The 27,863-nt window shown below is 36.3% G+C and overlaps 3 protein-coding genes across 4 annotated transcripts; 2 read left to right on the top strand and 1 right to left on the bottom strand.

Annotated features, from left to right (window-relative positions):
• Nucleotides 1–32: 32 nt before the first annotated feature.
• Nucleotides 33–13,260, bottom strand: aldh9a1b (aldehyde dehydrogenase 9 family, member A1b). Of its 2 annotated transcripts, XM_079819183.1 has the most exons (12): nt 13,166–13,260; nt 12,643–12,854; nt 12,323–12,468; nt 12,089–12,218; nt 11,676–11,810; nt 7,353–7,549; nt 4,619–4,759; nt 3,412–3,600; nt 2,937–3,024; nt 2,662–2,803; nt 998–1,110; nt 33–882 (listed from the first exon to the last, which is right to left on the bottom strand). In XM_079819183.1, the coding sequence occupies exons 2-12, from the start codon at nt 12,827–12,829 to the stop codon at nt 788–790; spliced, it is 1,563 nt and encodes a 520-aa protein (XP_079675309.1). In that variant the 5' UTR covers nt 12,830–12,854; nt 13,166–13,260; the 3' UTR covers nt 33–787. The 2 variants fall into 2 exon arrangements, with proteins under 2 accessions (XP_079675309.1, XP_079675310.1); XM_079819184.1 differs by having other exon boundaries at nt 12,643–13,181.
• A 1,292-nt stretch (nt 13,261–14,552) lies between these two features.
• On the top strand, nt 14,553–21,154 carry uck2b (uridine-cytidine kinase 2b). Its single transcript, XM_079819889.1, has 7 exons — nt 14,553–14,685; nt 16,824–16,983; nt 18,757–18,853; nt 18,937–19,079; nt 19,704–19,801; nt 19,933–19,981; nt 20,071–21,154. The coding sequence occupies exons 1-7, from the start codon at nt 14,581–14,583 to the stop codon at nt 20,199–20,201; spliced, it is 783 nt and encodes a 260-aa protein (XP_079676015.1). The 5' UTR covers nt 14,553–14,580; the 3' UTR covers nt 20,202–21,154.
• A 105-nt stretch (nt 21,155–21,259) lies between these two features.
• Nucleotides 21,260–24,961, top strand: czib (CXXC motif containing zinc binding protein). The gene is made up of 8 exons (XM_079819890.1): nt 21,260–21,290; nt 21,376–21,459; nt 22,785–22,841; nt 23,359–23,440; nt 23,592–23,623; nt 23,752–23,829; nt 24,564–24,629; nt 24,700–24,961. The coding sequence occupies exons 1-8, from the start codon at nt 21,285–21,287 to the stop codon at nt 24,775–24,777; spliced, it is 483 nt and encodes a 160-aa protein (XP_079676016.1). The 5' UTR covers nt 21,260–21,284; the 3' UTR covers nt 24,778–24,961.
• Nucleotides 24,962–27,863: the final 2,902 nt, after the last annotated feature.

The raw sequence follows: 27,863 nt of genomic DNA, 5'->3' as shown, positions 1-27,863 counted from the left end.
GTTCACATCAGACAAACATGTTTTTGTTTTTTGACAATATTTTTTATTCGAAATATAGTAAAGCTGGATTTTTACCAGGTAGAAGTTTAAAAGTTTTTGACTAGGTAATTAGTTCTAGAAAATTCACTCTTATATTCTAGGAGCAATTATAATTTATTTATAATGAGGTGACTTCCTGTTTGGAGTTGATAAAGAAGGAATGAGATATTTATTCGCTGAATGTAGAAAATGTTAAATGCATGACACATCAGCTGTACAAGAGTATGTACATAAAATAAACAATACTTCAGACTACCTCCTTTATACACAAACTCCTTTATTACAATTATGTACTGCCTTTTGTCATTTATTTCAAAAATATTACCATGCATAGTGTTTCCTCAAGCTAATTAATAGGAAAAGCATATATTCACAGCACCAGCGAGATCTGATACATTATGTTGTTATTAACCCCCCTCCCCTCCAAAAAAAACATTATAGCTATTTAACAATCAAATATAATGATAGTTTCTTTCAAATAAATGCAGTTTACACTCTCTTACACTCATTAAGAATTGTACCATCCTACAGTACAGGCACTTGATTGTGAAATATTCACAGACAGCTGCCATTACATGACAGAAATTATGTTAGCAGGCTAATATTAATGATCCATTAGTAATAATGAAAATTAATACATTTCAGTAACTGTGTGTGTCAGTCTTTAGGCTACGTGGGTAATCCCTCATTGAGATCTTCCAGTAGGATCCAATCATTAATCTGAGACCAGAATATCTCTGGCTCGTGTTTAAAAGAGACTATCCACATCACCCATCTCCACCACCACAGTCTTCAACTGAGAATAAAATTCAATGGTCACCTGGCCATTTTCTCTTCCAATACCTGAAATCAGAGGTAGAAGGTTGAGTTTAATTTGAGGACAGTGAGTGTTTAGTGCTATAGAGCCAACAACACACACACACACAAAATGATAAGTAAACTCCTGTTGTCACTCCACCTGAGGCCTTGTATCCTCCAAATGGCACCTCCACAGGGGTGATATTGTAGTTATTGATGAAGCAAGATCCAGCCTGCAGGTTTTCTATAACTCGATGTGCTCTCTTAATATCTCTAGAGAGTCAGAAACAGACAGGAAAAGAAAATATGAGTAAACGGGAAAGCCCCAGTCTAGCTTTGTTAACTTACGGAAACATCAACCAAATCACATGTACCACAATTCAAACATTCGTAAGAAATATTTGTCGAAGGAAATTTACTCAGCAAGGACACATTAAATTAATCAAATTCGACAGTAAAGACAATTCTATTTCAAATAAATGCTTTTCACTTGAACTTTCTATTTCTAAGAATCCTGAAAATAATGTATCATGGTTTCCACAAAAATATTAAGCAGCACAACTGTTTTCCACATTGATAATGATAATAAGAAATGTTTATTGAAGAGCAAATCATAATAGAATGATTTCTGACTTTATATCTCGCAATTGACTTATCGGTAAGCCCCGCCCCCCTTAGTTACTGTTGCTAACTCGGACAAACAAACTGAGTTGCTATATCTTACAATGACAGCTGTCAGTGTGAAAACCTTATCCCGAGATGTTTTTGGACACAGAATGTAGCGTATACCCCGTCCGAATGATGGCCAAACTTAACTGATGGTTTATCAGGTTTATGTCCTTTTTCACTCCAAAAAAAAATCATCGTAAGAGCTGAACAAACAAAGCATAAGAAGTGCGCTACTGCATTAATGTCTCATTCACAAACTATCTCTCTCCGTTGCATTACCATTAACATACACAGAAAATTACACAAAAACACTCATACAAATAACAGTAAACAAACATATACACAAACCGTATGCCTTTTCGAGGGTGCAGTTAATAACTGGTAAAATTTGTATTTGCAAAACAACTCAGATAAACTGCGTGCAAGCTCTTTCTTTCACTACGTTAGCCGTAAACTATAATATCCATCAAAATAGGAGTCCTCCTTAGTAGGACAGATAATGTAGACCTTAAACATATCTAAAATTAAATTAATTTACATATAACCAGTTTAATATGGAGAGGCACTGAAATGTAGACCTTCGTGTTTTTGACCTAACGTTACAGTGTTACATGGCGTGAGAACAGTTCGTTATTTCGGTTTGTATGTTAGCAGGGACCTTACTCGTAACTTAACGAGAGTATGACAAACAGAAAATCCTCTCAGGATCCCTGGAATCAGTGCTACAGTACCTCAGGCACGACATTTTAGCATTTTTGTAGCATAAACACCATCAAATCGATGAGCGCTTCGGATTTTCCAATGTTTCTCTATGGCGCTGACACCTAAAGATGTCCGAGTTCCGGTCCCAGCGCAACTGATACTCAACTGCTATTGGCTCATCTCCGTTCGAGGGGAGGGGCTTACCGATAGGTCAATTGCAACTTCATACCACACAATTCTGAGAGAAAAAAAGTCTCTTTATTGTTTAAGTCTCCTTTTAATTGTAAGATAAAGTCGCAATTACCTTTTTTTATTTTTTATTCTGTGGCGGAAACAAGCTTCCATAGATGGATGAATATAACTTCTCATAAAAACTAAAAATCTTACCGACCCCAAATGTTTGAAAGGTAGTGTATACAACTTAAAACTATTTGGAAAAAACTTTCACTTTACTTAGTAAAGACCCCTGCAGCCAGACCCAGAGAGCTGTCATTGGCTCGTCGAAGAACCTCGTCCTCAGTGTCGAAGGACAGTACTGACATCACAGGCCCAAAGATTTCCTCTTTGACACACGTCATGTCATCTGTGCAGCCATCTGAAAACAAGACGTGAATGAACACACTGAACAGACTGATTTAAGGAAATGAACAGAATGAAAAATACACCGTTGAATGTTTCCAAAACACATGGCCTCAAAACATCAGCTGCCAACAGTTTTTCTAACTCACCGAGCACACATGGTGTCATGTAGTACCCATCTTTTAGTTTAGGATCTGTTGGGGTAAAGGGCTCCCCTCCACAGAGCACTCTGGCTCCCTGTCAAGAAAAAGAAACTACTTTACCAAGCCATATAAAAGTCGCTGTTTGGATTTAAAGGCTCACGCCGGGATACAGTGAATAAGCTCCCAAAAAGTCGCCGTGTTCCTTTAAATAGGCAAATGCTTAAGAGTATATTGGATTATTATTGCATTGGTTATGTTTCTAGCATGTTATATGTTAGGCAACAATTCTTCTAACCCTGATTGGAGTGTGTAGCTTTTCATTTCTTAAACAACCATGTAGGAAGACACATCATGGCCATATTCCAGGATGACAATCAGGCTCAAATTGTGATAGAATATTTGGGAGGGAGCATGAAGAATCATTTTTCACAACATAATCATGCTACTCAATGAATCTTTTCTACTAAACACACAGCTATACCTCTTTCTTAGCTTGGTTCACATATCCCAGCACCTTGTCCAGGTGTGGTTTGCTGACCAGAGCTCCCATACGAGTCTCCTCCAACAGAGGGTCGCCTATCAGGATGGCTTTAGTTCTCCTGACCACCTCTTTCAAGAATTGAGGAACAATTGAGCTTTGCACAAAAACTCTAGTTCCATTACTGCACACCTACACGTGGAGAATACATAAAAAAAGAAATATTAAGGAATGGAGTAATACATGTTTGTATGAATATGAAGATCATGAAGAGTATATTATTAGATGCATATTTGACCATAAACAGTATATAGGCCCATGTAAGAGTTTTTTTTTTAAATTATTATTAGTGTCCAATCTGATATTATAAGGGAATAACTGCAGTCAAACTGTTGAATTACTCAATATAAAACATGTGAAAAACGGTAATGCTGCCTTTTTCAAATCAATTATTTAATACGTTTATTCAGCAAGGATACATCAAAAATGACAGTAAAGACATTAATAATGTAACAAAAGGTTTCTATTTAAAATCAATGCTGAGGTTTTAAACTTTCTATTCATCAAAGAATCCTGAAGAAAAAGAATTAATAATTGGTTTACACAAAAATATTAAGCGGCAAAACTGTTTTCAACATGGATAATAATAATAAATGTTTCTAGAGCAGCAAATCAGCATATTATAATGATTTCTGAAGATCATGTGACACTGGAGTAATGATGCTGAAAATTCAGCTTTGCACCACAGGAATGTATTACATTTTAAAATATCTACAAATAGAAAGCAGTTCTTTAAAATTGTAATAATATTTCACGATATTACTGTTTTTACTATATTAAAAAATCTTACAGAGTATTTTCTGTTTTTCATCTCTGAAATGCATTTGATTTATTTTATATATTTTTATATAACACATTTTTAATCAGACATTATAGCTTAAAAGACTGTGTAAACTAAAATGCTGCATAAACCAATATTATTGTAATAAACATCCGTTATAATATTGTATAAATATTGTCTAAAGCAATATTGCAGTTGTGTATATCAGCTTGGCTGTGACCACCTGTGACTTTGTGTGTACGGCCAGGTAGATGAGAAGGAGCTTTGTTAGTGCCTGGACATGGCTAACTCTCGAAAAAATAGATTTTATATGAATCAGAAGGAAAACGATGTATGTTCATACTTTGACTTGACCTTTCAATGCAGTACCTGGCCTTGAGACAGGAAGTTGGCCATGAGTGCTCCTCTAACTGCATTTTCAAGGTCAGTGTCCTCAAAGATGATCAGTGGAGATTTACCTCCAAGCTCCAGTGTCACTGGTTTGACCCCTCGGGAGGCCATTTCCATGATCTGTTGGGACAAAACATGCATTTAAACACAGGAAGTGCATTCCAGGATAGTATCCATTACCACTACTATTAGAAAACTGTATAACATCAAGCATAATACACACAACTTAGATTTAACCAAATGCTTAAAGGGATAGTTCACCCAAAAACAAAAATTCTGTCATCATTTAATCGCCCTCATTCCAAACCCAGATGACTTAAACACAAGTTAAGATATTTTGGTAACACTTCACAATAAGGGGTCTCGTTTGTTAAGATTAGGTAATGTTGATGTTCTTAATGAATTAACTTGATGTTCCTAATGTAATGTTCTTAATTAACTAACAACAAGACCATTTTTACAGCATTTATTAATGTTAGTTAATAAAAATACAGTCGTTTGTTCATGTTAGTTCACAGTGCATGAACTAATGTTAACAAATCCAACATTTGATTTTAATTATGTATTAGTAAATGTTGAAATGAACTAATATTAGTAAATAGAAGTGCAGTTCATTATTAGTTCATGATAAGTTAACTAATGAAACCATATTTTATAGTGTTATCGATATTTGAAAGAAATTTTAAAGGTTTTTGTCTCTTTATTGACAGTCCAGGTAACCAAAACCTAAAAGATCCAAGAAGTCATAAAGGTGTCATAAAAAGAATCCATATGAATCAAGCAGTTTAATCAAAGTCTTGTGAAGAGATGCAATCTCTTTATTTGATGAACAGATTTAGTTTAACTTGTTTTTAATTGATGCTTTTTAACCGTTTTTCTTGTGCTCTTTGTTTATTAATAAATCATGGGTGAGGGAAAGGAGTAGCAAGGGTCAAATGATCAGTTACATATACAAGAAATGACTAATCCATTGAGTTGTTTTTTTAACGTATGAAATAAAAGTTATAGCTTGACTATTAAAGTTTTTTTTTCCGGTTTATTAGTAAACCTGTTCACACATAGGACAAAGACAAACAATATTGTTGGAATCAAAGTGATATTTCCCCCCAGCAAATAAATGATTAATAACACTGACACAAAGTAAACAAGCCTGACGAAGACCATTTGGGTCGAAACGTTTCTTTTTAATAAATCCTTGGAAGCAGTAGTGGCCGTGTGCAGATTCTTGTTTACTTTTAGTTAAATGCTTCATTTGATCGAGCACCTGCAAAAAGTCTGTTGGATGTGTGCATAATTCCTTTTTAAAAACACTGGCAGCCAATCAGAATCCACCCAACTATCAAGAGCATGGGCATTTAAAGCAGCAGATGACAGAACTGCAGTGTGCACTTAAAGGGTTAGTTCACCCAAAAATGAAAATTCTGTCATTAATTACTTACCCTCATGTCGTTCGACACCCGTAAGACCTCCGTTCATCTTCAGAACACAAATGAAGATATTTTAGTTGAAATCTGATGGCTCTGAAAGGCCTCCATTGGCACAATGCACGGTTCACTCTCAAGACCCTTAAAAGGTACTAAAGACGTCGTTACAAAGTCCATCTCACTACAGTGGTTCTAAAATAGCTTTATGGAGTGACGAGAATAGTTTTTGTGGGCAGAAAAACCCTAAATAACGACTTATATAGTGATGACGATTTCAAAACACGGCATCATGAAGCTTCGAAGCGTTCTGAATCAGTGAGTCGAATCATGATTCGGATCGCGTGTCAAACCGCCAAACTGCTGAAATTTGGCGATCCAAACTGCTGAATCGACTCACTGATTCATAACGCTTCGAAGCTTCATGATGCCGTGTTTTGAAATCGTCATCACTATACAAGTCGTTATTTAGGGTTTTTTTGCGCACAAAAACTATTCTCGTCACTCCATAAAGTTATTGTAGAACCACTGTAGTGAGATGGACTTTGTAACGACGTCTTTAGTACCTTTTAAGGGTCTTGAGAGTGTACCGTGCATTGTGCCAATGGAGGCCTTTCAGAGCCATCAGATTTCAACTAAAATATCTTCATTTGTGTTCCGAAGATGAACGGAGGTCTTACGGGTGTCGAACGACATGAGGGTAAGTAATTAATGACAGAATTTTCATTTTTGGGTGAACTAACCCTTTAATAAACAGAACGATATGATTCGCTGGTGTGGACGCTAATATAGTTATCTTTATAGTTATTGTTCTTACTGTGACTGTGAACAGGCCTTAAGCCTATTTAATTTAGGCTTGTATTCATCTAACGATCGACACACATACAGAACATCACATATAAACACATAAGTTTGAATGTGCGTGATGCACGAGAACCAATGAGGTTTGTTCTAGCGCATGACACAGACAAATGTCACAGTGTTTGCCATTTGTGTCCCCGCTCTATTTATATATGAATAAAATCCTAAATCTCATCTGTTTATTATAAAATGTGATCGTATCTCTTCACAAGACTACATATGGATTACTTTCACAACGCCATAATGACCTTCTTGAATCTTGCATATTTGTTTACCTGAACTATCAAATGAGAGACAGAAATATCTTAATTTGTGTTTCGAAGATTAACCAGAGTCTTATGGGTTTGGAATGGCATGAGGGTAAGTAACTGATGACAGAATTAGCTAACAGAACTAACCCTCTGTGACAGCTAATGCTGGAGTCCTCTTACTTTCTTTCCTGTGGACACACTTCCTGTGAAGGAGATCTTAGCCACAGATGAGTGATGACATAGAAGAGAACCTGTCTCTTCTCCGCCCTGTACCACATTGAACAGGCCCTCAGGAGCTCCAGCCTGTGAATAAATCTCGGCCAGCAGCACTGCAGTCATGGGGGTCACCGGAGATGGCTTGAACACCATGGAGTTGCCTACAATTGAAGCGTAATAGCAGACTGTAAATGGAGAATGTTAAGATAATCATTTCAGGCACAGATCTAGGATAGATCAAGAGGGAATGAAGAGGGTATTAAACAAATAGAGTTCAATAGCCTTCAACATGATAGAGAGTTTCACATTTTTTATGTCTAGTGTGAATTGTGCGAGTTGTGGCCTAATGGTTAAAGAGTAAACAGAAGGTTGCGGCAGGAAATGACTGAGGTGCCCTTGAGCAGGGCAACCAATCCAATCACTACTCACTACTCCTAATGTGTGTGCACTAACTTGGATAGGTTGAATGCAGAGGACAAATCCAGAGTAAGGGTTACAATACTTGGCCTTCATTCTATGTAATATAATAGGACATATCATAGAAGTGAACAATGAGGTAAGTATATGGAGAATCAACAGATTAGGGTCAGAGATTAGGTTTTAAAATCCACCAGGTAAAAATTGTAAGGTTGTTCACTTTAACAGCTTTGAGGTACCACTCCATGGCAGGACGTGTTATGTGCCACAATTTAACAGCAAAGTTTAGGGGTTTGCTCAAATCTCTAACCCCTAAGTGAGAGCAAAACTGACGATGAAGTCGGAATGAAATGGACATTCACCCTATTTTCTAAATGCATCTTAATTATTTTGAACAATTCATGCATATATTTCATTAAAAAAAAAAAACTGACCGTGTAATTTTTAAGCAAAACGTCATACTAAGATTTTCCAGTGAAACGACAGAAGTCTCTCGTAATCATAGACTGTTTAAAAATATGGACAGTGTCCGTGACGTCACCCGTAGGTATCTGAAGTGCAGTTTTGAAGCCTCGTCACCGCACATCACTCCCGGATAACAGAAAATGGGCAGAGAGGCGGGACGTGGGTGGAGCTGAGGTGACGTGATGACTAACAGACAGTTATTAAAAAATTCACCCCCTCACAGTTGTCATGAGTAGCTGTATAGACCAAAACCACTTTTTGTACCAGGCTGTAAACATGTTTTTTTCTGCTGTAAAGTTGGGCATTTTAACATGGAGCCTGTCTCTAGCAGCCAGTCGATGAATTGCAGTTTAAGTCACTTCTATATAGAGTGCCGAAGTAATGACGTCACTTTGTAGGCCAAAACGCGGAAGTGAGTTAGCATTTTAGCCCTATGGGTTCCCTCGCCCTAAAGTCTATGGGTTTTTTGAATGGGTTTTTGCTAAATCGCCTGAAATAAGGTCTGTGGTTAACAAAGCCTCTATATGTTTTCACGTTTTAATCTATGACATAAAACACACTAGTTATAACCTGCTTGTGATTTTTTAAGACTTTATTGTGTCTTAAAAACGATGGTTGCTAACAAGTTGCTAAAAGGGACTACATCCTTTGGCGGGGACTTTAGACGTCATCGTGACAAACAGGCAATCTCTCACTAGCCCGCGTTTCAGCCTTATGAAGAACTTATGTGGCGTGAATAAATCGCGCTATTCGCGCAAAGTTGGATGCTTGAACATTTGGAGTTTACTCTCTTCACATGTTTGTCTCGTTGAGAAATGGCTGACATGGGCTGTGTTTACACGTCTTTTTGTGTTAAAATCTACTGTTAATGTGTGACAACTTAGTTTTAAGACTTTTTCAGTCGATAATGTAGTTGTTTAAAGCTCAAATCTGTGGTTTATTTATAAGAAGAGTGCCTATATAAACATTTTATCTGGTGTTATCGGAGTTGTGAGCTCCAGTGAGTCAGCGGCGGTCAGCGCTTGTTTAGCCGGCGAGAGTTGACTTTCCTCGGCTAGTCCTTCTGACGTCTGCCGCTGGCTCTGATGTCTCTGTGGCGTCTCCAGCTATAATTAGTCTTGTGGAGATTTAACGGCCCATATTTGCTCTCATGGATCTATAATTTGTTCCCTGGCAAATCGTTTAGGCTGAGTGCAAAGATAAGTTTCATTACTTGTTTATTTTTAGGCTATAACTGTACGTTACCGTTGTAAGTTTGCCGACTAGCACTGACTTTGAATGTTTGACTGAATTGTTTGCTTTATTTCATGTGTAGCTTATTATACATTTTGTATTATTGATCATACATAAACTTGCATTTAACAAAAAGAGACTGGGTTGTGTTTCATGTCATTTAATGTTATCACAGTGATAATCATATTGTCTGAAAAAACATTAACAAAAGATAAATCTCAGAGAGGCACGCATAAACAAAATTAGTTTCTAACATTTTTGGAAAAAACGAATGGGCAATATTTCTCATGAAAAAGTGGATAAGTGTTCATACACAGCGCAGATCATAATGAGCGAGCGTGCTTTTAAATAAAGTTTGAGGAAGCTTGATGATGACGTTGATCCGTGACCATGGTGTGCTGTAGTCCGTTTATAGCCTACCGTTAGCATTTTATATCTGACGGCTTTATTTGGGCTTCAAAATGTATACATTTTGGATTAACTTGTAAAGATTATCTTGGTAGACAAAACGTGTAAGGGTCATTACTCTTTGTTGAACACAGATCTTATTTTTTGCGATTTTCCAAAAGTCTATGGGGAAAATGTATGGCTTTTTGATCGAGGGAACCCATGCGCCGCTAACTTCCGGGTTGGCCTACAAAGTGACGTCATTACTTCGGCACTCTATTGGCTTCAAGAGAAACTGTAGGTGGTTGCCGCTTGCTCGCAATGCATGTCAGACTTCTCCGATCGTTTAATCCTTTCTTCCAATCAACTGCAAGCTCACATTCAGATCTGCCTCTATCCAATTAACAACTGATGGATAAAACCAAGACCCTGCACTCCATTTCACTCAGAAGTACGTCATAATACGGAAGAAAAGTTCTGCATGTTACATTGTGACTTTACTAGGCTTATCTAAACTAAGGCCAGGTATAAATAGAGCTGATATATGCCATGAAAGATTGTAAACGGAGTCTGAGAAACTACATTTATTTATTTACATTTATTAAATAGGTAGACTTTTATCCAAAGTGACATAAAATGTATTCAAAATAGGGAATGGGCAATATATTGGTACTACAATAGTAATTTATCTGCCAATATTAGAGATATTTCTTTATTTATTGGTATCATCTGTAATTGGATACATAATAGTGCATGCTCAATTAGATTATCTTTGCTGTCATCTACCACTTACTTTAAATTAAATCTTAAAGGGATAGTTCACCCCAAAACGAAAATTCTGTCATTAATAAGTCACCCTCATGTCATTCCAAACCTGTAAGACCTTCGTTCATCTTCAGAACACAAATTAAGATATTTTTGATGATATCCGATGGCTTTCTGACCCCACATAGACAGCAATTTTAATGAACGCTTTCATGATCCAGAAAGCTAGTAAAAACAATGTAGCATTTTTTATGAAGTGTCGAGAAGACTTTTTGTGCGCAAAAAACAAACAAAAATAACGACTTTATTCAACAATTTCTTCTCGACGCATGCGTGTGATGCTGAGTCATCGCTTCATAACATTAACATTGAACCACTGTAGTCACATGGACTATTTTAATGATCTCTTTACTACCTTTCTGGGCCTTTCTATGGCTGGTTCAGAAAGCTCTCGGATTTCATCAAAAATATCTTAATTTGTATTCCGAAGATGAACGAAGGTCTTACGGCTTTGGAACAACATGAGGGTGAGTAATAATGACACAATTAAAATTTTTGGGTGAACTAACCCCTTTAAAATAAATACGTAAAGCATACCTTTAGCAAATGTGGTGATGCCTTTAAAATTTATTTATTTTGTAAAAAAATCATAAAGGCTTGGTTTCACAGACAGGGCTCAGATTAAGCCAGGATTAGGCCTTAGTTCAATTAGGGCATTTAGAGAGAAAAAAAAAACATTACTGGTGTGCATCTTGAGACAAAACAATATTTTAAGGTCTGTCAGTGCAAGTTGCTTTCAGTTAAAACAGCACAAACATGCATTTTAGTCTGGGACTAGCTTAAGCCTTCTGTGAAACCGGGGGATACAATTTTAATTTCCATTTACCAGCTATTGGCCATAATAACATTCACAACAAATTATTGGCTTATCGGTGGATTCCTACATTCATTATGTGTGATTCCAGGGAATCAGTAAGAAACTTTGCTAAGCCACACTAATATAATTTATATAATACATACCACAAGCGATGGCAGGGGCAGATTTCCAGGCGGCGATCTGGAAGGGATAGTTCCAGGCTCCTATTCCCACACACACACCCAGTGGCTCCCGACGCGTGTAGGCAAATGAACCTCCTGGTAGCTGAACATGCTGACCTGAGATAGAATAGCCGATAACCCATCTGTATGAATCTCTCAATTAGGTTAACATAACCATCATTTTAATTTTAAAGTTTGGAATAATTACGTTTTTGGTGATCAAAAATCATTTTTTCAATTTAAAATAACTTTTCTATTTGAATATATTTTAAAATGTGATTTATTCCTGTGGTGCAAAGCTGAATTTTCAGCATCATTACTCCAGTCTTCAGTGTGACACTGATGATCCATCAGAAATCATTCAAATGAGAATGATCAATAGCAAAACTACTAACCTGAAACGGTGGTGGCTTGTCCTGCAAAATACTCAATGGACAGTCTGGCTGAGTCCACATCTAAACGGGCTTCTGTGATGGACTTGCCATTGTTGACTACCTCTATCTCAGCAATCTCCTCTCTTCTCTTCTATTCTCAACAACAGAAAATACTGAAAAGATCAGACTCAACCCTATTTGAATCAATGCAACCTTGATATGTAATGGATGTCGGATCAATGCATTCCAGTCTACCTCAATGAGTCTTGCAGCCTCCAGCATGACTCTGGCTCTTTCCATGCCTGCCAGTTTACTCCACGCTGTAAAAGCAGCACTGGCGCTCCTAACAGCTGCATCCACCTCTGTGGCTCCACAAGCGTGCAGCTGGCAAAGGACGCGGCCTGTGATGCATTCAAGACACAACGGGATGATAATGTTTTTATTCATAGAACATGCCTAAATAAAATCAATTTACAGACATAGCCAGATGTGACTGTGATCATGTGATGGGGCAAAGTCTGATTGGTCAATGCATAGAGTGAGGTGAAATGAAGAAAGTTTTGTAAATGCATTACCCGTTGCAGGCTCATATACTGGTTCAGATTTGGATTTCACATCTTCGAGGTTGACTCGGCCACCACACCAGAAGTTGAGTGGATCTTTGATAAGAAGGGTTCCTGAGGATGAGCTCCTGGTCCCGGTGTAGTAAAGGGCTCCACGGAGTCCCGGGGTCACGAGAGAGCTCAGCAGGGCCATCTTCATCTCCCTAACACTGAACTTTGACCCCCTGGACGGACGAGTGTCAACAAACGAGAACTTTTTAGATATTGCACTAAAAAAACATAGCGTTACAACAATAAAATCCAATATTTAAACATAAATCAGAAGAGATCTAGAACTAGTCATAAATGTCAAAAGTTAAAATGATTTGTGTAGGCTATATAAGTTTATTATGACTATTTTATCGCAGTAAAAGTCGAAGGCAACAACATCAGCTCTCCGTTTAAATGCAGCCTACCACAGAGCAAGCGTTATGTTAAGGCATTAAAACACGAACACTAGTAAACAAAGACTTAGCAGTGACAGACGTTCACTTACCTTCTGCAACAGATCTGAAGATTTCGGATCAGTTCAGCACTCTATGGTCCAGCCCAGAGCCAGCCATGTTCGATTTTTTCTAGGGCGGGGCTTATGCGCTAGAACGGCTTCCATTGGTTTGTTCTCGATGATGTCATGTGACGTTTTCGGAGATAAAATTAAATTAAATTTTTAAATATTGCATAAAATATATTGTCTCCAAATATGTGGATGTTGATAGTACCTACTCATTTTGTGAATTTATATCACTGTGAAATAAATCTAAAAGTATTCAATCATTGAATCTGAAAAAGGTAATACATAACACATTGGAACACGTTGTCATTTTATTTGATAAATGTTTTATACAGGGATAACAGAAACTCTATTTCTACTCTTTTGGCCTACTTTTATTCTTTTAATTTACCATTTTCACAAGGTGTAGCCTACATTTTAACTCATATAACTCATATGAGCACTTTTTTCAAACATTTCAGCATATTTAGAACAAACACAAAATCACAAAGTATCCTTTTCACTACATAAAATAGTTTCATCTATATGTTTCATTCACAGTAATAAAGCTCTTACTATCAAACTTTTGATTTGCATCTCTTCTCGTTCGGTTTTATACATTTATATTATTAACTGATCTCAATCAATGAATCATTGTTACACAGATTTCTAAAGATACATTCTATAGACATAGTTTCTATAGAACTTGTTTGCAATTTATTTTCGATATGGATTGCCAAATGTAATGAATACTTTTTACATAAATTATTTAGTCTGATGATAACCATCAAAGTTTGTGCTCGAACGTGTGTAGGCATGTGTGTGTGTGTGTGTGTGTGTGTGTGTGTGTGTGTGTGTGTGTGTGTGTGTGTGTGTGTGTGTGTGTGTGTGTGTGTGTGTGTGTGTGTGTGTGTGTGTGTGTGTGTGTGTGTGTGAGAGAGAGAGAGAGAGAGAGAGAGAGAGAGAGAGAGAGAGAGAGAGAGAGAGAGACAGACAGACAAACACACCACTGAAAGTAAACAGTTTCAGACTTGTTCAATACAGAACTGTTGATGTTGCTGTTGTTTTTTAATGCTCTTATAAATGCTTTTGCAATACAATGTACAATTTGTCATGTCAATAGGTCATTTGAATTTGAGACAGACAGAATTTGTGAACATGGAGCAGAATAAAGTACAAGGGGAAACTGTGTACAGTATGGGAGAGCAGGGGCGAAAGTACTATTTTTCAGAAAAAAATATTTATATAAAACTTTCACTTTACTAAACGGAAGAAGAGAACAGCTTGCAGTGTACGTTTTTAGAATTATTTTTTGTGAGGGCAGTGAGTGGGACAGTAAAAGAGGAGGAGCTATGTCTCTCTGTGTGTGTGTGTGTATTATTAGAATAGCGACACACGCTTGTGCTCCACTCACTGCAAGCATGGCTGGCGACACTGAAACACATCTTCAGGACAGAGAGGAGAACGGACACACCATCCGACAGCCTTTCCTAATCGGTGTGTCTGGAGGCACCGCCAGTGGAAAGGTTTGAGCTTTAACGTTATGTGTTTCAGTAACGGCACAGAGACTCGGTTTTCTATGACGCCGGTGTCTTCAGAGACCGCGTGGCTTTATTCAACTCATAATAAAATATACCACAAAACACATTGAAAATACGGCATCGTGGATTTAAAAATGTATTCACGTGCCTATATATCTTACTGGGCAAAATCTATACGCCATATCTAAAGCTTTATTTTGTCAAGTCTTTTGTCATTCATTAGTGGAAACGGTGAGTAAATTTCTAAAACGCACAAAAAAATGTACACTAGACGACAGCCCATAAGTTACAGTGTCGCGTTAAGATGTGTCTAGACTTCAGATTTCGTATTTAACACCGTAATAAATGTCGAAAATGTCATGTTTTAGCTCCACGTGGCGCAGCATTTTGAATGATCACGTTTTATGTTGTCGTTTATTTGTGAGCGAACTTGAATATCTAAATCCGAATTAAACATTTGTTATATGTTTTTCTTTCCAGTCGGCTTTAAAGCGTTTTTAGTCGCTGTTAAAAATAAAAAATGTGCCACTTCCTCTGTGTAGGCGACCGAAAGTTGCGGGAACGTGACGTCATAATAGAGGAGGATGTTTACATTGTCCCAGTGACCCCGTTTTAGTAACACGCCGTCATTAATCTTCCGCTGACCTTCATGTGCAGGAAATTAAACTTCCACCTTACAGCTGAGCTTCAGAAATGTCTCTTAAACTCCCCTGGCAGATAAAACCATGTTACTTGCGGTCAAAATGTGGTTTGTCCACATTTTTTGCTGCCATATGTTCACTGTTGTGTAAGGGGATACACGTTTTCTCACCTGAGTATCGTCCATACAAATAATAACTGACCCAAATTTGAACTGTACAGTTGGCCGATGGATAAAACCAGGCCATGCTTCCCTGCTGAATTACCTTACATGGGAGATCTGACCCACCCCCATGGCATTATACCACACCACAGTTCAAAGCACATGTCTGCATGGACACTAATGGGAAAAGTCTTCTTTAGCTACAGTTCAAGTTAAAGGTTCACCCAAAAATGGAAATGGTGACATTATTTACTCACCCTCATGTTGTGTGGAACATAAAATAAGAGATTTTATAGAATGTTGGTAACCAAGCACTTTTGGTGTTTACTGAATGACGACATGAGGCTTACACAATTTTCATTTTTAGGTGAACTATCCCTTTGACACTAAAGCCTGACATATGAAATATATAGATTTTTTTTTTAATGGAACAGTTTATTGAACCTTTTATACCAGTGGTTTTCAAACCTGTCCTGGAGGCACCCCAGCCCTGCACATTTTGTATGTCTCCCTTATCAGACATACCCAATTTAGCTCTTGAAGTCTCTACTAATGAGTTGAATCAGGTGTGATAAATGAGGGAGACACACAAAATGTGCATGGTTGGGGTGCCTCCAGGGCAGATTTGATAACCACTGCGGTATACAATATTTTGTTAAAAAAAAAAAACCTTATCATATTTGATACATATGGCTCATCCTTGAGGCCCAAACTGCGAAAAAACATGTCATTTGGTGCAGTTGCTGATATTTATATGGCTGAAAGATGAGAGGAAATAGCTTGTCATAAAATCAATGAGATCTTTATTACAATATAGAGTACTACTTGCATAAAATGCAAATAAATATCAGTTCTCAGTCACACTATATTTCTATATAATGCTTGGTTATGACAAAAGCTGTAGTTTTTATTGTGGGGAAAAACAAAATGCAATGCAATTCAACAATGATTGATGCCTGTTGTATAATTTGATAGTTTAACATGATTCTTGCTTCAATCCAGTGTTTATCTTGAAATATTACTAACAGTATCACATTTATTCTTATGTTAACGTTATAAAAGTCACCTTAACTTGATGGTGGACATTTTTAGAATGATACTAAAATGCGTAAACAAGGATAAACTATCAATCAGATGACTGTACAACAGGTTCTTTGGTAAAGTTTTGATATTGATTATTTAGAGGCCTTAGTATTTGCTCATCAAAAATGTTAGTTGCATTATAGGGTTAATAACACAAACACTGGCTTTTGGATGTGTAGATCTGAACTGGGTAGCTTGAAGAGTTTAACACTAACTAAGTCCTGTGTCCTGTCTTCAGTCTTCAGTATGTGAGAAAATCATGGAGCTGTTGGGCCAGGATAAAATTGACCGTCATCAGCGGCAAGTGGTCATCCTCAGTCAAGACAGCTTTTACAGGGAGCTCACGCCTGAACAGAAGGCCAAAGCACTCAAGGGCCAGTTTAACTTCGATCACCCAGGTACTTAAAATAAGGTTTTGAGGGTTGCTCAAGGAACCCTTTATTTCCTGTGGAACATAAAAACACCACAAATGTCCTGATATACTTGCGGTGAATTTCGAAATGTGTTAGTTAACATCTTGATGCCGCCCACACTGCTGAGAGTGGCATTAAAATGAATATGATTGTATGTGCTGTGTCCTTTCCTTTTAATAACAAAATAATTGCGACAAAAAAATTACAGCGGTTTGAAAACGGTATACTACTATAGCCTACACTATATGCTAGAATTTCCAACTTTGATGCCTCGAAAAATATTGATATTCAGTAATATGGGGAGGACTGCTATTTATACAACCATACAGGTCATTTGTTCTCATAATTTTTTTGTAATTTGGTTGCAATAGCTTACACACAGCACTGGAAGGCTGTATTTGAATCGCTGAACTACATTTACAAAAAAAAATACAAGTAAACATTCAGTAATAAAATTAAGAACAAAAACAAAGCGATTGCACAAATAAATACAATAGAATAAAGAGAGATATGAAAGAAACAGTGCTTTAAGTTTTCAATAGCTAACAGTAGCTATTAAGGTAAGAAATACTACAGAAATTAAAGAAGTCAAATATTAAAAACACTGGATCGATAACATTGCAAAAATTAAATATGCAGTGTGTAGCATTTATGAGGATCTTTTGACACAAATGAAATATAATATACATGACTATATTTTCAGTGGTTTATAAAGACTTTACATAATGAACAGTTATGTTTTTATTACCTTTAGAACGAGTCCTTTCTATCTAATACACCGCGGGTTCCCTTACAGTGAAGTCACCATTTATACGCCGCCATCTTTCTACGGTAGCCCTAAACAGACCAACAGCTCTACAGAGCGCTAGCTACTCTCTGCTGTCTCAGATGGTGACATCTTTGTCCTGTGTCAGCCAATGTAGCTTTTCTGTTCTACGAAAGGGAGGGGTGAGTGGTGGGCGGTTGCAATTCACAACCTCCCCGCTAGATGCCGCTAAAATGTACACAGTGCACCTTTAAATACAGATTAATGCTTACAATTAAAGTTACCAAAGTTATTCAGTCAAGAGCAGGGAGTGATTTTTCTGTCTTTTGTTCTTTGATTAACCTGACAGACAGTAGCAGGAATATTAGACTGCTGTAACTTTAAGAGTTTATGCACGTATCCAATATACTGTTACACAACGTGTTTTCTCTCATCTATTTACATTCCAAAACGGACTGTATTTACATGAATACTCTACAACCAAGGCATTTTTAACATAATTTTGTATGTATTTGGTCGTTTAAGCGCAATAAGCCACAAAAAAAGTAGTCAATTTGGAACTCGTGTGCTGTTTGAGAGGCGGCTTTATGAGAGCGCCACTTATAGATCAGTGGTGCTCGCCATTTTGGTTAAAAAAGGCGGAGTCTCAGAGCCACACCTACCTATTACATAATCGCCACGGTTTGAAGGTTGAAAGGCTTACGATAGATCAGTGTGAGAAACAGACCAATATTTAAATCATTCAGTTATAATCTTATTTTTGCAACTATCCCAAATTTGTGTGAAAAAACAGGAGTGCTTGCATAAATACCAGGACACAATGAGAACGTGAACCATTCTGGTGGAAAGGATTACATTTTTGTTTGAATCGAAGGTTTCAGAAGATGTCATGTAGACTACTGCTTTTATGATCAAAATTGTGTTGTGTCTTTGACTAGCTTCTTTACTGAATAGAGAATAATCTGTCCATCACTGTTTCCTATAATTCTCAGATGCTTTCGACAATGAGCTCATCATGAAGACTCTGCGTGACATCATTCAGGGGAACACAGTGCACATCCCCGTTTATGACTTTGTTACCCATTCCAGGTCAGCGCTGCTCTCCCTGTCCTTTCTGAAGGTTCTGATGGGGGAATCACTGCTGACTCACGTGTTCTCCAAACCTGTTACAGGAAGGATGAGTTTTTGACGGTGTATCCAGCAGATGTGGTTCTCTTTGAGGGGATTCTCATGTTCTACTCGCAAGAGATTCGAGATTTGTTCCAAATGAAGCTGTTTGTGGACACGGACCCAGACACGCGCCTCTCGCGAAGAGGTAGATGCATTGACATTTTCATTGATGCATTTTTGAAACGATTTGTTTTGGTGTAGGTGGTGCTTTTTGTCTGTCTTCCCCTTAGTAGAGTACGATTTATAGAGGGAGTAATTTATTTATTTATTTGGTCTTTCAAACGATTAATCGTGAGTAATCGCATCCAAAAAAAAAGTTTGTTTACATAATGTATGTGTGTGTAATTATGTATATTTGAATACACACACATGCATGTATATATTGAAGAAATGTTTGCGTGTATATATATTTATATTATATATAAATATACAAAATTTTCTTAAACACATACTTTTGTGTGTGTGTTTATATATATACATTATTAATTATACACAATGACAGTACACACATTGTGTAAACAAATGTTTATTTTCATTTATAATCGTTTGACAGCACTAATTATTTATATATTCAACGAGATAAAGTACCTTTGATTTGTAATGAATGTGATTGCTTATTAACAAAGTGGCCATTATTATGTAATTATTAAATCATTTTTAGGCTAAACTTCCAGCTATAATGACTGTGAATGTATAGTCATATCGCCCATCGCTGTCCCTTAGCATTAGTTATGTAGACTAATCATGTGTGTTTTCTTGTTTCACTCAGTGTTACGGGACATCAGTGAGAGAGGCAGAGAGTTGGAGCAGGTTCTGAACCAGTACATCACATTTGTAAAGCCAGCCTTTGAGGAGTTCTGTCTTCCTGTGAGTAAAAATCCAATTCTGGGACCGGTATCATGTATACTAACTTGATACCTTCCATCTGCTTTATCACACTTACTCTATTCTTTATGCCCTAAACTGTCTTTAACATTAACATTAATTTATTTTTGCAGACCAAAAAGTATGCAGACGTCATCATCCCCCGAGGAGCAGACAATCTCGGTAGGATAATGAGAGCAAGTTTGTCTTTTTTAATGCACACTATGGATCGAAATGTAACTTGATGTACTTGTATTTCTATTTCTCTCTAGTGGCTATTAATCTGATCGTGCACCATATTCAGGATTTCCTGAACGGAGGATTCAAGCGACAGAATGGTTTACAGAACGGCCATGGGACACCCAGACAAAGACGGACGTCTGAGTCGAGTAGACCTCACTGACCTCACTGTGACCCTTCCCTCCATTGAGGAGAGGGTGGAACTGAATAATAACAGTGGCATCCCGTTGAGAATAAGGGGATGCAGGAGCTGAATTGCCTTTGTTATTGTTACTATTATTTGCATTTGAAATGTTGTTGTGGATGATTGTTTGCTTTTACCGTTTTCAGATGGTTTTGAAGGTGCTGTATGTTTTTTGGAAGATTTGATTACACACTCAACCGGCCCTGTCAGTGTCTATCTGCTTTCTCAGCTACTCGGAAAATAAATGAATAGTATGGAATGTTTCGTAGAGACAACGTTGATCACAGTGCTATTAGCACACATACTTGAAGTCAGAGCTCAGGTTGGGTGGGTTGTTCCATCCACAAAGAAAAAAAACCCTAATACCTCGTATTTGAGGTCCTTTTATGTGTGAGTGAAGAGATGTGATTTTCATAAAGATGGCAGTATGGTACACTAGTGTTTTATATTCTGTCATTTAAGTTTTTTTTTTTAAGCTTTATAGTTGAATCTCAATGTTGTTCTTTTAATTGAAGTCTTTTGTACATATAACATGACACAATTTGTCATACTTTGTCAACTATATTTTACCGTGTTACCAGAATTTTTTTTTTCCCCACCACAGTATCTCTGTTCATAGAGTGTGTTTTATGCCAGTAATAATACCTGATTCAATGTAAAACCAGATCAAATCAGGGATTACAGTCAGATATGTTGGTCTTTGTAACAAGGAATATCTCAGACACCAAAAGATTGATCACTTGAGTTTACTTTAGTAACCCTGTGCACACTACTTCAATGAGCTTGTTTTATTGCCCCTTTATGCCTGTGTGGTACGATTTCTTTTCTAAGATTTTTTCACCAGATTAATTATTTATATCTGGTTTGTCGACGAATAATCCATTACGTTGTGGTGGAATAAAATAAAACTATAAACTCTTTTTTTGATTCTTGTACCCCTCACTTACTTTGTTTCATACATGTAATACCACACATGTCCGCTAGGCGGAGCAGCTGTCGTGGCATCTGTCGCAGTCTTTATACGCAGTTTGATGACGTAGAGCAGCAGAGGCGTGGCTCAATATGGGGGTATGTGTGAAAGCGGTGCATACTTGCCTTTGAAGGAAAACCAGTGAATTGTTGCTCTTGTAACTATTTATTTTTGTCTATGTAGAAATTTGGGTTGCAGTTTAAAGCGACTTTGGAGAATGTAACAAACGTGAGGCCGGAGGGTGATGATTTCCGCTGGTATTTAAAGGTAAAGTGTTTTCAGCTCGCTGCTAGTGTGACAAGGCTGTCAGGCAAAAAAGTGGATTTAGTTGCTCACCGTTTTTATGGAAATTGAGAAATTACTAACTTCTCAGCATCTATAAAATTATATTACATAATTAGAATCATTCGTAAATGTGATGAATACTGATAATTCTGAATACTGTTGAAGTTGTCAGTGACCATGTGATTTAAAACGTGTAAGTTAGCCTAATTTAAAGGGACCGTTCACCAAAAAATGAAAATTCGGTCATTTACTTAAGTTGTTACGAAGCTGTATGAATTTCATTCTTCTGCTGAAAACCAAAAATATATTTTGATGGACCCCATTGACTTCCATAGAGTGAAAAACATCACTATGGAAGTCAATGGGGCCCATCAACAGTGTTGAGGAAAGTTACTTTGAAAAGTAATGCACTACAATATTGCGTTACTCCCGTAAAAAGTAACTAAATGAGTTACTTAGTTACTTTTTAAGAAAAGTAATGCGTTACGTTACTTTTGCGTTACTTTTTCCTCACCTGGGCTGGCCTTGTTTTTGTTTATAACAAATAAGTAATATTTTTGTGTAACGGTAAAGACCTCTTCATACCAAAATTAAAATGATAAGCCCCAGGCTGAGGTAAAAATCAAAATTCATGCATGTAGAGGGCGCAACTCTGCTGTGCTGCCATTCTGGATAATGGTAGAATAGGATGCAGGAGAAAAAAGTTTTACCAATAAAAACAAAAAATCTAGTAATTTTCATCATCAAAGGTCAGCAGCAAGACATTGGTAAATTAAATATAAAGGTAGATTATGCATAAAAATAGTTGTTTTATTAACATTTAATTATTGGAGGTTTGCATAGTACTCTAATTTTGCATTTGACTGATTTTAATCATTTTGAGGAGTACAGAATCTTTATTGTGCAAGTGAGATAAATAAATGCTCACATTTAGTTTGGAACTACAATAAACCATCATGTTTGCACACAACGCCTCTGCACTTATTTTTCTCAACATGGGGGCAGGAGAGCTGTCAGTTAAATTAATGTGAAAAAGTAACTTGCGTTACTTTTTTGAAAAAGTAACTCAGATATTTTGTTGTAAATTTGAAAAGTAATGCGTTACTTTACTAGTTACTTGGAAAAAGTAATATTATTACGTAACTCAAGTTTACCCCCCAACACTGTCCATCAACTGTTTGGTGTCTAAAAATGTCTTTAATTTGTAACTCATACAGGTTTGGAACAACTTGAGGGTGAGTAAATGATGACTTTTTCATTTTTGGGCTAACTATATCTTTAATAATGACTGATTCCTGTCTTTGCAGATGAAGTGTGGAAATTGTGGTGAGGTGTCGGATAAATGGCAGTACATCACCTTACTGGTAGGTTGCAAAGTGTGGGAAATATAATCAATAACTGATTTGCATCAACTTTCAGTAGCCTATTGTTGCCAGATTTTGACATGCTTTTGTCCAAAGCTACTTAAACTTGAGAAGAAAAAACATAAAGGAGCTGAAATAATAAAAACTGATTTATTGGGGGGAAATCTCAATGAAAAATGCATGTTTCTTTTCAGTATTTTGTTGAATACTGCATTGAATCATGAAAGTTACACTGTTTACATTTGTTGATTTATTTAAAAAAAAAATATAATATTAAAAATAATATTAAAATTATAATAAATAAATGAAATGCTTTTGTCATTATTTACTCATCCTCAGGTTTTTTCAAACCTGTATGAGTTTTAACATTTTTATTTGAATTCATTGTTATTCATTCAAAATCCCACCTTCATTGATACAAGCGCACTTTTACACTTGTGTGACTTTGTGTGAAAAGTTGATTAGTGCACAGAAATCAAGGTGTGTATAGTGAACGCTGGGCCTTTCCTCTCTTCAGGACAGCATGCCACTGAAAGGAGGACGAGGGAGTGCTAGCATGGTGCAGAAGTGCAAACTGTGTTCTCGGGAAAACTCAATAGGTAACTAACAAGCTAGTAAATGTGCTGAAAATATGCTTGCAGATCTCCAGATAAGTTGCACCATAATATCTGTATAATATGTTTCTAATATTTGGTTGTGCCATGGGTCATGGCTCTTATTGGACTTAACTGGATGTCTTGTTGTTTCCAGATATCCTGAGGGACACAATTACACCTTACAATGTAAGTAAGGCAGACTGCATTCACATTGTACCGGGTGAAGGATGCAGTTGCATATGAATATTAACAGTTGCATATATTCATGTATTTTTTTATCAGTCATGACAGTTTATGTATTTTCGCTCCTGAAGGCAGAAGACAGTGAAAGGTTTAAGACAATGGTGCAGTTTGAGTGTCGAGGCCTGGAACCAGTCGATTTTCAGCCTCAGGTGAGATATTCCACATATTCAAGTAGTGTGTGTGTGTGTGTGTACACAAGAGTGTGGTTCTATCTATCTATCTATCTATCTATCTATCTATCTATCTATCTATCTATCTATCTATCTATCTATCTATCTATCTATCTATCTATCTATCTATCTATCTATCTATCTATCTATCTATCTATCTATCTATCTATCTTGATCATTTAGAAAAGAAATGAACACTTTTATTCAGCAAGGATGCATTAAATTGATCAAAAGTGACAGTAAAGACATTTACAAAAGATTTGTTAAAAAAAATAATTCCATTTATTCATCAAAGAACCCTGATAAAAATGTATCACTGTTTTCAGCATTGATAATAATGAATGTTTCTTGAGCAGCAAATCATCATATTAGAAGGATTAGAAGATCATGTGACGCGGAAGACTGGAGTAATGATGCTGAAAATTCAGCTTTGACATCACAGGAATAAATTACATTTAAAAATATATTCAAATAGAAAACAGTTATTTTAAATTCTAGTAATATTTCACAGTATTTCTGTTTTTACTGTATTTTTGATCAAATAAATGCAGCCTTGGTGAGCAGAAGAGACTTCTTTCAAAAACATTTAAAATTCTTAGAGACCTTTAACTTTTGAATGATACTCTATATAATTATGTAATTGTTAAATGATCTTCTAAAGCCTTACCCTAACCTGAATAAAACTCATAAACATTAATCTTGTTGCTCTGTAGGCCGGGTTTGCTGCTAGCGGAGCAGAGACCTCCACCCAGTTCCCTGAAGTCAACCTGCAAGAGAAAGTAAGAATTCTGTCAGTCACATCATTCAGTTCATTCAGGAGGTCACAGCCCTTTCTTGTACATGTTTCAGGACTGGACAGACTACGATGAGAAAGCCAGTGAGTCTGTTGGGGTCTACGAGGTCACACATCAATTCATCAAGTGCTGAAACATAAAGGAACCAAAAAAAAACAAACTGACTGGTTACTGATTGAAGAACCGTTTTAAATTGACTACACCACACTCTTGTTAGTCAGCGCTGATTGGTGTTTGATAGTTGATAAAAGAACACTTTTTATGTGCGAGATGGGCAGTATATTGTTGGTTTAAAAATAATAAAGTATGGAATTATATTTTGTTGTTTGTCTGCAGAGATTTTAATGCTCAAATGTAAAGCCAGATGCAGTATACACACATTCAATATTTTGGGATATAGTGTGAAACTTAATAGTATGGGCAGTATAGTCAAAACACAAAGCTACTATATAAATAGTGTGTGTGTGTGTGTGTGTGTGTGTGTGTGTGTGTGTGTATGTATGTATGTATATATTTATATATATATATATATATATATATATATATATATATATATATATATATATATATATATATATATATATATATATATATATATATAAATGCATTGTTTCACTATCTACAGACCCCTGATTTGCTCTCCAGAACAAGCCACAAGATATATACTTAGATCAGACATCTTAATTATAACTTATTATATCTGTTTAACATTTATTCCTCAAAAGTTACTAGTATCTATTTTTATATTGTTTGTACTTTTTGTAGTTACTATTGAATATATAATATTCCAAAAGTGGCAAATGTCAGTTTTGAATCAGTAAATAATCATTAGACACGGTCTTTGTTAGTGATTTATATTGTTTATAAACCGGACATATCTCCACTAGACATAACAACTGGAATATCTTGTTAGTTTCAATTGCTTTTATAACATGGCTAGTCAGAATGGCTACTGTTCAATTACAAATTGTACTGAAATATCACTGTAAAATCTTACTAGTAACAATAAATAGGTAATAATAGCTAATGAATAAGTTCTAGTCACTATTAGAACACATCCGAGTTGGAAGTGAATAGTCGATATTGCAACCACAGATGCTTTTAACTCCTCCTCAATAGCAGTATTAATGCAATAATAATAGAAGGCCTAATAATATAATAATTATAACTATTGAAATAACTAATATCTCTTGAATAGTAACTGATTACAAATATACCATTATTATTAACTAAAAATAGGTTGGCTACTAGTAACATAAAAATAGATATCCACTGGGAATAAAAGTAACTTTTGAGGAGTAATTTAAGGAACTGCTGGGAAAAAAAACCTGCTAAAACCAGCCTATAAACTGATTGGCTGGTTTTAGCTGTTTTATGCTGGATGTTGTTGGTTTAAGCTGTTCAAGCTGGTCTCCCAGTCTGGCCAAGCGGGTGTTCAGCTGGATTCCCAGTCTGACTATCTAAAGAAGTGGCCAAAACTCTTAAACCAGCTATGACCAGGCTGCAAGACAGCTAAGACCAGTCAACCATATTAGGCTGGGTTTAGATGTTTTTTAGCAGGGTAAAGTTGCCATGATCATGAGGTCTCCTTCCTTAGGGAAACGTTGCAATGTGGCAGCGCTGTACCACAATGGAAAATGGTCAATAACATAGTTTTTCTATAAAATTATGATTTTCTTTTCAATTTAAACGCACATTCCTTTGAGAAATTGTTAGATTTATATACTCATTTAAAAAACACTCCCTTGAGAAGAGATGTTTAGAAATTAGGTTAAAGCTACATTATGTAAGTTCTTTGTAATAAAATATCCAAAAACCACTTGCATGTGTGATATATTTCATGCAGTTGTGTACTTACATTATCCCAAAAGTTCCCAAGGATTTGTAAATTCAGAAAAATTTGAATTTAAAATTATGGCTCGTCCCTTGTCACCACCTTGTCCTCAAGCTTGTAGAAACCATGGCAACACACGTGAACAAATGCGGAAGCACGTCGCTGTTGTGTCGTTCAGTCGGGACAGAATTATTCATTGGCGAGCAATAAAAAAACGTAAACGTAGATAATCTGAAGCCCTGGGTATACTTTACTTTCCATGTTCCACAGATACACGTGAGAGCCTTTCAAAGTATACTCTTTTGTATACCATCTACTGGATCAATATCGGCGTGGTGTTTTCGAGATGGAGAGAGCTTCGTGACAAACTTGGACTTGAAAGACTCTTGCATGTTTTTTTAATAGACAGGAAAGCAAATATTTATTGTAGCCTACATAATTCTGTGTGGGTTGTGCTGATGAAACTACACATACAGTTATATTGCACTTTGTTTGTACTTCAGTTATGCTTTTTATCAAGTCTGGTGACCAAGTCTATGGCAGTGAAATTAAATACAGTGGTGCACACATATTTAGCCATTACTTGCAAATACTGTGGGTTCGTTCAAATGTACTTTTAGTACGATTGTTTTATACACGTAAAACTGTGCAGCATTAATCCACCAAATCATTTGACATACAATTAACAGGCTAATATAGCATTACATTTCACATTCCTTAACTGCTAATTCATTACGATGACATAAAATAATGTGATCAAATGTACAGGTAATACAAAAACAAATTCATTACTAGTTCATTCCGTGAACATGATTCGTGAATTCCATAATCGTCCCACTCTCCCTCATACTCAAGCTTCGCCTTTGTTATTGTTTTGAAAATGCGCCCTCTAGCGGTCAAAACTTACATATTGTACCTTTTAATAGAGCAATTTCTGGAGTACTTCAACGGGTGTCTTATAAAGAGAGTTTTGGAGGGACATTCAAATGTCATTTGACTTGAAACAGAACATCATTGGCTACCGCCTGCCCTTTTAATTCCCATCTGAATAACAAGGAAATGGGCAGAAATGAATTGTCATATCCTCCTTTTTTTTATTTAGTATTTTTTCATGTCATTACATTGTTTAGAGCATAAGAAACAAATGGGGGGAAAAACATTTTTGAAAAATGATATTTTATTCATATGTTATGATATGTCCTCTGTAGTTGACACCAGGACTCCAGGAAAAAATAAAATGACATGAAATTGCATGTATAGGCATTTTTTTTTTTTAAACACAATTTATTTTTCTTTCACCAATCAATTTTTAGGTTTCAGGATTTTTTTTTAAACAAACTTGGTTAAAGATTATTCTGAACTATGTAATGAAAGATATAATGGAA

Source organism: Gobio gobio, assembly GCF_949357685.1.
Source record: "Gobio gobio genome assembly, chromosome: 6".
In the NCBI taxonomy this organism is placed as follows: domain Eukaryota; kingdom Metazoa; phylum Chordata; class Actinopteri; order Cypriniformes; family Gobionidae; genus Gobio; species Gobio gobio.
This window is presented reverse-complemented; position numbering and strand designations above follow the sequence as displayed.